Raw genomic sequence first — 9,157 nt, forward strand, 5'->3', positions numbered from 1 at the left:
TCTGTCAATAATAGATGTTTATGCAATCTTTTTTTTTTTTTTTTTTTTTTTTTTTTTTTAAATCAGTTTTGCCTTATCTCCTAGACATACTATTCAGTCACATTCAATTGCAACTGACTCTGGAGACTAACTCAGCCATTTTAACATTGTGAAAGATGTTTTGTTCACTGTTTTTTATTAAGTTGTGCATTGAGGAACAGCACAACGGTTGAGATGAGAATGGAGTGGGTGTCTTATTTCTGAATTCTGCCTGTAAACAATCGAACACAAGTTATTTTCAGGTCAATCTAACATGCAAACCAAAGCAAAATGCTTCATCCTCTGGCTTGAAAACTTTGCTTCTGCCAGGAAAGTACTCAGGCCATCATGGTTACATGGTATATGTTTAAACCTTAGCACAATGTACATAACTGTCAAAAATATGAGATTTCATACTGCTTACATTAAATGATATTCTTTCTTATCGCTTCTTGTTTTGCACATATTGTGAGCAAGAGAAGAGATGGCCTGTGGGAAAGAGCGAGGTTCACACAAACATATCTTGTATTTGATCACGAGTTTTCTTTCTTGTGAAAATAAAGGCAAAGTGTGACTTTGTTTTCTACTTGGAAAAATGAAGCTTGAAAAGGAAGAGCAGTATATTGAAATTAAGATGCACTGTATGTGCCCATTTGTCCTAAAAAAGAGAAAAGAAGAGGGCTAAATGCTGAATTTGCAGGAGAGTGTTTGTAGGTGAATTATGAAGTCGTGATGATGCTCTGTTGTCTTTTAGTTTACATTTAGATTTCTGCCCAGTGTCCTCACAAGCCCTCCTTGGCTATTGCTGCTGACTGTTCTCCAAACTTGTCTTAACATATTTCACACTACAAGAGCACTGCAGATTTTGTGTTTGAAATTTTTCAGATGTGTGAGACAGCTCAAAGACTGGATCAGACTGATTCTCTGACCCCCTCTGTTAACAAACTTTGGTGATAGACACTTGGACCAATTTGGTTTCAACGTAAGGATTTTATTCTCAAAAGTTGTCTGGGACAGCTAAATCAGGCCTTACGTTTTATAGTTTTAGCTTTAGCTAAGTGAAGTATCGAGATACCTCATTTGTGCAGAATATGTATGAATAATAGAAATACAGTGGTGATAGAAAACACATGGTTTTCTCCAGTACTGTCCCAATTTAGAAGTTGGTGTGTTGGCAGAACAGGGTGCTGAGTTGGCATGTGCCTCTGGCACACTGACACTAACATGCTCCTGGGCCAGCTCTCTTCCTGTTTTGAGCCGCAGTGCTGTTTGTTCAGCAGGCAGAAACAGAGCTGCCCTTCACTCTTCTAACTGTAGATCAGCCCAAACACACATGTGAATGAGACATTTCACCACTGGTCTACGAGTTCCCCACAGTGTGGGGAGGGACTGAGATTTCCCGATTTTTGAATCTGAGGTTTGGTATGATACCCACCCAAAGAGGTATCATGGCATTGTAAACAGGCAAGAGCCAAGTATTACACATGGCAACCAGAGTTTTCTGCACTTGCATTCTACAGTCATAGCCTACATGTAAATTTTAATCGTAAACACTAATCTCACCTTATAATACCCAGTATGATTCCCCCCCTCCCCAAAGCACCTTACCACAAGAGTTTTAGGGCCCAGTTGCTCCGTATCGTACTGAAGCACAAATGCCAAACGTCAAATGTCAAACGTGCTTGGGCACGGCACGAATGGGCTAATGTGAGTAGCCCCTTAGAGAAGATGTCCCTAACCCTGGCGGTTTTGATCCAAATGAAATCCTTTCCTGTCAAAGTGCTTTTTTGATTGAGGGCTTTCACCATGACTAACCTCAACCCCACACCTCTCCCTTTCACCCCAACAGACACACCTTCTGGCAGTATCGTAAGGAGAACGCGCAGACCAGGGTAGGGGAACCTCCTCCTGATGGGCTTCCAGGCTTCAACAGTGGAGTGATGTTATTGAACCTGGGGACCATGAGGACCTCGGCCCTGTACAACCAGCTGTTGGAGCCCAGCAATGTGGCCAAACTAGCCGACCAGTACCGCTTCAGGGGCCACCTCGGGGACCAGGACTTTTTCACCATGATCGGCATGGAGCACCCTGAGCTATTCCACGTCTTGGCCTGTGGCTGGAACCGCCAGCTGTGCACCTGGTGGAGGGATCACGGATATGGAGATGTATTTCAGTTGTACTATCGCTGTGATGGACCTATCTATATCTATCATGGGAACTGCAACACGCCCATACCAGACGATTGACGTATGGACCACACTAATGTTGGACCTGAGAATTAGTTCATGAACGACTGTGGTATACCTGGACTGAATGTACACCGAATTTTTTGAGGTTGTTGAAAGGGAAGCTTGTGACTTTTTTTTAGTAGTTGTCTTGCTTGATTCCTCACTGATCACTACTCTTCCCCCTGCTGGTCAGGGGTGCTGCTGACGCTCTTTACTGAAACCAACCATAAGACACTTGTTAGACATACAGTGGCAAGTGCAGACAGTACAGGGCTCAGTAATGGCTTCCAAAGCCACTGTATAAGAGGAATGTGGCTCACACACGTCACATATGGTTTATATGTCATGTTAAATTAGCTGTTTGCCTCATGTCTCTTTACATTCTACTTTAATATACGACCAATTTAACAAGAGGCCAAAAGATGCTTGCACTACCAAATAGTGCAACTACTTTAGCTAATAATTCCTTCAAAAAATACGTTGCTGACAACAGTCAAAATATAATCTGCGACTAATATGGCGTTACTAAGTGTGTGTATTAGCTACTATAAACATGCTCATCACTTGTTCAGTTTTGTTTATTTTTTATAAAAAAGAAATCTCTCTCCAATTCCCTCTCTTCTTGCCACGTCCTCTTGCTGTCTGTCAGTGGCCCAGGGCCCCCCTGCATTGTCCTCATTCACCACCAGGTAAGGGCCAATCTGTTACCATTCACCTTTCTAATGGTTTGCAGAAGAGGGGGGCTTTTGTTGACCACCTGGATTCCAGTCAGCTACGCCACGTGGGGCAAGTGGCACAACACACTGGCACGGTTTCATTTAAACCTATTTTTTTTTTATAGGTAGGAGGAGAGAAAAGAAAATAAGGAGGAGGTGGACGAGGGGTTGGAGAGGGAAGGGTTAGCAATGATGGCACTGATAGCTGTTGTTCATTCCCTGCACTTACAGGTCAGCTGAGGCCAAACGGACACACAAAAGCCCAAGCACACGTTTTGGGAAGTGACACGGCCAAGAGTGTGACTGCAAATATTGACCCACTTTTGTGTTTTCTTGCTGTGTTCATTGAACTGGCACTCCGTTTCACCGAACCGTCAGCACTCAGTTACCGGTTTACCAGTTAGCAACTGGGGAAATTGTCTGATATGAGGCACATGTATGCACACACATAACACACAGTGAGAATAAAATACCTGAATGCGTTGCACTATCAAAGGAGTCTAGAAGAGGCACTGAAGACCACTCGGATATTTCAAATCACTAAACCTTCCATTCACTCTTACTGAGTCTATTAATCAAACATAGTTTAGTTCAAATATGAGAAATCCATTAAATAATAATATATTCCATCAATATTAGCCAATAGCATAGAGGTTAGAGACGCAGATTTGTGTTCAGGAACTTTTTTGTTGGACTGGAAATTATTGGAGATAAAAGTGAACAAGCAATACTTCTACCTCAGTAGTTTAAAACTTATTTGTTCCCGAAGAGTTACATGGCAGCAAACCAGTTGAAGGTGTCTTTTCTGGTCAGTGACTGTGTGTGTGTGTGTGTGTGTGTGTGTGTGTGTGTGTGTGTGTGTGTGTGTGTGTGTGTGTGTGTGTGTGTGTGTGTGTGAGAGAGAGAGAGAGAAAAGTGAAGCAAACAAGAAGCTAAGTCATCAGTATCTTCTGATCCTCCCCTTCTGAATTCCTAACTTCTGTAAGCAAGACGAATGTTTTATGATGAAGGGTTTTGTCCAGCCGTTATTGGCTGGGTTCAGTATATAATTTTGTTTGAGTTGTGAGTCACTCATTCATGGTGAATTCATAAATGAAGCTTTTTTCAGTGACTCTCTTTTGTATTTTGTTCACTACTTGTCCCAGTGTACGTATCCATACGTTTTTTTGTTGTAGGATGACAGCTGTGTACCAGCGAGTCGATGAGAGTGCTCTTCTTTTCAGTGTAAGAGCTCGTGTGTCATGTCATGTTTGCTTCACTGCATCACCAAAGGCAGATGTGAAAGCTGATCTCTGTATAGTAACTGATTTAACTGACACACTGTCTTTCCAAAATAATTTGAGCAACTCTGACCTTTAACACACTCAGTGTGCTGATTTCATGTGTATCACACACAGTCAATACACTCCGTTTTTTACATGATTTCAGAGCAGTATAGTGTACTTTTGTTGATGTGCACAGCTTTGTTACTCTTCAAATTTGTAAAAGGATTGTTTCTAAATAAATTATATGATATACATATTTACTGCAGAATTGTCATTCTTTTTCTTCTGGATAAGAATTAAGTGATTGTTTTCTGTTGTTTAATAAAAGTAGAAGTCTCCTCTCTGTCACTCAGAAATGTGTTTCAGTTATCCATGTTGAAAACAATTTCAACTTTCAACTTTTTAAAGTTTTCTGTCAAACTTGTTAGCCCTGCTTTGTAGGATACCGTCCTGGCCAATTTTGAGCCTCTACCCAAACATACCTGTCACCTGTTTGTGCACCTTTGCTACATGTATTGCCATTTACCTGGGTATGAAATGACAATGCCATTGCATTTACACTTAGATACTGAAACAGCTTGCTGACCACCTTGAGGTGGTTTTGGCAATCTGATCTTCACTAAATTTTGTGAAAGCATTTACACCTGAATAGTTGTACATTTTAGCTCAACCCAAATAGCTATGAATGGGAAGAAGTGTCTTCAGTCCAATTCTGCAGACCAAACCAGAGATGGGGTGACCGTGGTTCAAGAGACAAGAATGGATTGTGCCTTTAACATAATGGATTTTATACAATCTGTCTCACGTTTTCTTGAAAGTGCAGATTTGTGTTACAGACCCCACAAGGTTAGTTATTTGGTTTGGGCATAGACCGAGGCAATGGAACCCGTTGGCAAACTGTGATTTGTACATCTTCCCGCCTAGATTCATTCATGAACACACTGAGTACGTTCATCCTTAGAAACAGCAGCAAAAAAAAAAAAACTTGATGCCGCTCTGTATACCCCAGCCAAGAAACACAAGCAGCTTGATCCATCTCTTGGTTAAAGTTAAAAGGTTTCTCTGCACCTCTCTGCTTCGCACTGTGACAGTAGAGGCAATGCCGAGGCACTGCAGACTCCACTGCTGCTGCAAGTGCTGGGCCTGTTCGTAGGATGACTCACTCTAGATCAGCGCCTTGTGTGTACGCAAGGTCAAGCATCACATGAAGATACTCCCACAGACATGCATGTTAACAAAAAGGAGAGCATATGGACACGTGCCGGGGCATATGCTCACACACACCTCCTATCATTAGTCAGTTGCCTCTCAAGGTGACTAGTGACCATTTGGAGCTGACATCATTATTTAGTAAGCAAACCCTCTGCTGCTGAATCAAACCCAACTGATGATTTTGCAGCAGGACCAAAGTTTTAGCTTGAAGTTGTGACCCAATTTTACACTGTGTGAAACAGGTTAAGAAAAACAAGTGTGTGACATTCCAATCTACACTACTCACAAAAAGTTAGGGATATTCGGCTTTTGGGTGAAATTTATGGAAAATGTAAAATGTTCACGCTACAGTGATATTATATCATGAAAGTAGGGCATTTAAGTAGAAGCATACACTGGTGATTTCCTCATCTCAAACAATTTCTTGAAACAAAAGCCAACAACAGTGGTGGATATACCACAACAAAAAATGTCAGTGTCAATAACTTGTCATGTGCCCTTCAGCATCAATTACAGCTTGACAACGACGTCTCATGCTGTTCACAAGTCGACTTATTGTCTGCTGAGGCATGGCATCCCACTCTTCTTGAAGGGCGGCCCTCAGGACATTGAGGTTCTGGGGTGCAGAGCTCCGAGCCTCTACACGGCGACTCAGCTGATCCCATAGGTTTTCTATGGGATGCAGGTCTGAGAAAGTGCAGGCCACTCCATTTGAGGTACCCCAGTCTCCAGCAGCCATTCCCTAATGATACGACCTCGATGAGCTGGAGCATCAAACACCTGATGTGAATTTTGCCGTTAAACTCCTTGTTAGAGAACAGCAACTTGTGCAAAAAGTACTGAAACATTGAACAGTTGGACATGTGCATTCAAAAGTTTACAGAAGGTCACATTAAGTTCACCTGTAAAGGTTATAATGCATTTTAGGTTCATCCTGAAATTTCACCCAAAAGCCGAATATCCCTAACTTTTTGTGAGTAGTGTATATCATGACTCACTTATGAAATGTATTTTTAACACAAATTCAGTCTGGCCGACGTTTGGATAAGCTTGCATACATAATAGTCATTAAACGTCATGTTATAAGGTGCTTCAACAGATCAAATTAAAGACAGTATTTATGCTTGGTGACACAGTTACCGCCCCGACTCACGGGAGGCAACATAAAAGAGTCAAAAACTGTCTGGCTTTGAAAATCAAAATCAGTTTTACTATAGCAAATATATGGCTGTAATAAAATGCAGGCTGTGGTGGCTGAGGACAGTGCTGCTACAGTGCCAGCTGCGAAAAGACAGTAGGGGTATGTGTGTAAGTTTTTTGTTGTTGTTGTTGTTTTTTCAACATTTCCAACAGGTTGTTCCAAGTCCTCTGTGAAGATGTAAGAGTTTAAGTTAAGAAACTTATAATACGTTATGTGCAATGCAGTGATCTCCAGAAACCGATGCGTTTTTTTCTCAACTTTTGAACCACACAGTTAGGTAATAAGGGATATAAGGGATAATAAATGAGGAGGTGCATGTTAAACTGTTTAAAGGCACAATGTGGTTCCCAACCCAGTCCCCATAGACCTCTTGTCCTGCAGGTTTTTGTTTCAACTCTGCTCTTTCACACCTGATCCATTCAAGAGCTTCATGCTGATTGGTTGAAACAGATGTACCTGAACAGGGCGTGCATGAAGGTGTGTGGGTCCTACCTGGACTGCGTTCCAAATCGCATACTTCTACTTTTTACTTTTAGTATGTACTGCAGCTGCCCTTACAAAGTATGTAGTGTAGTATGCAGTATGCATGCGTATGCATACTATTGGGACACACTCCGCCGTTCTTGCTCACTTCTGCCGCCGTCCGTAGCGCCACATTTGAATGTTGTCAAAATGCCGGTGCTGTTTCATACTGCGCCGACGTCTGTCATATTTCTTATCTTCTGTCTTTCTGTCGCTTCTGCTGTCACTGACCAAGGTGAGTGCGATGTGTGTGTCATGTTGTCTTCCGTTCAGCTCAGTCAGTGTGACATTACGTCCGCTGCGCAAAGGATTGTGGGTCAGAATGGCCAGAGAAGCATGCTGAAATCCATACTGCGAAATCTGACGGGATGTAGTAGAACATCCTGGTACTCTTGGCATACTGTATCTGACATACTATGTATTTGGACATACTAATTCTTTTTTTTTTTTTTTTTGCCTACTAAATAGTATGGCAGTATGGGTATTGGAACGCAGGGCTGGTCACGTACAGAGCTGGAACAAATGCCTGAACCACTGACCTAGACCATGGTGTAAAGCTGGACTGAATCATGACCTAGCCGACTGGGAACCAACTGAGGAAGATTTGAGTTTTTCACTCACTCACACACACACACACACACACACACACACACACACACACACACACACACATCACGATTACAGCTACTCTGCGGTGCCACTGCCTTCAAGTGGCCTGGACTCCACCCGATCTCAAAATCATTCCCATATCAGCCTTGAAAATCACGTACCCTTGCCCTACTTCATTTGTCAAATACTAAGTGAGTCCGTTTGATAAAAGCCTGAACGAACACAAACTAAAAGCTACAGAGCAGAATGGACAAGAATGTGAGTGAAGGTGCTTGACTTTATGTGGAATTGACCTCGACAGCTTTTGTAGTTTCAGAATAGCAACTTGTTAGCAACTTACTTTTTTAAAGCACATAACCGCTAAAAGCGTTGGAAATCTAGACAGCTGATATGTAATGTGAACCTGAGGAAGACTAGTGAAAGAGATTCTCACCCAGTCTGATCCCACTAATATTTTCATACATCTTTGCCACTCTTTTTGTCCATCGCAACTGATCGCCTTAAGGCCTTAGCTTTGAAGACATTCCCCTGTACGAGCGAGAAAATTTGGGGGTGTTTCTGCTTCTGCCTGCCCTGCGAAATATGTTTCTCCATGGAGAGTGTGAAGACAAAGAAGCGGTCAGCGAAATATAGATCGGAGACGGTGTTCAGGCTATTGAAGAGCCTTGCACAAGTCAGGACGACGTCTTGAGACACCAACGAGAGGACGTCATTGGGTCTTATTAGGCCCCCCTCGCCTGGGAACGAGGTTACTAAGGCATGGAATCAGATGTGTGAGGCCACCGTTTGTCACACTTCATAGCACCAACATCAGATTGCCTCATTCTCCACATGGCATGTTTCAATCGCCTACATCATCCAGTGCAAGCCATTAAAATGTGGCAGAGGGAGACAGCTGGTAATGGTCATTCTGAGGAATCAGTGTCTTGCTATATTTGAACGTATCTTTTCAGTGTTCAACCAATCTTAAGCATAGGTGTAGCTTTGGATTTTCAGGGCTCCTGTCTCTATCTACGTCAGAGACACATTATCACTGACAGCCACTATCCTTGTTGAGAGGTACCGTCCCTCAGTGTAACAAAGAGGCAGAAAATGAATATATCAAACATAATTTGTTTGTGTTTGGCATGCGAAGTTCTGTTTTGCCTGCCGTCAGCCACAAGATAAAATAATAGAGCATTACCAATATGTGGATATGCTACCCATGAGGAATGCCAGTGTTAGCGTGATAAAGCAATGTTGAGCACATCCGTCCCCTCCTTCACTGTTCACACAAACAGTTCTCGATAAAAATGCTGAGAGCGCAGAGCCATTACCAGCCGCAGAAGCTCACGTTGTTGTGTTGCCTTGAGGATAAACATGATACCACGGTAATGTGCCGTCGCA

General features: G+C 42.5%; 1 protein-coding gene across 2 annotated transcripts in view; it reads left to right on the forward strand.

Moving 5' to 3' along the window:
• The window catches only part of xxylt1 (xyloside xylosyltransferase 1), a 31,138-nt gene extending 27,261 nt beyond the window's left edge, over nt 1-3,877 (forward strand). Inside the window, exons 4-5 of one of the 2 annotated variants that reach the window (XR_003928152.1) lie at nt 1,868-2,935; nt 3,194-3,877. Coding sequence is in view for 1 of the 2 variants with exons in the window: in XM_030049900.1 (XP_029905760.1) it covers nt 1,868-2,264 (397 nt within the window). In the remaining variant the exon portion in view is untranslated. Of the gene's footprint in view, nt 1-1,867 lie in introns of both variants that reach the window. The other variant, XM_030049900.1, reaches the window with a different exon arrangement.
• The last annotated feature ends 5,280 nt before the right edge of the window (nt 3,878-9,157 follow it).

This window comes from Myripristis murdjan, chromosome 4, assembly GCF_902150065.1.
Source record: "Myripristis murdjan chromosome 4, fMyrMur1.1, whole genome shotgun sequence".
NCBI classification, from domain to species: domain Eukaryota; kingdom Metazoa; phylum Chordata; class Actinopteri; order Holocentriformes; family Holocentridae; genus Myripristis; species Myripristis murdjan.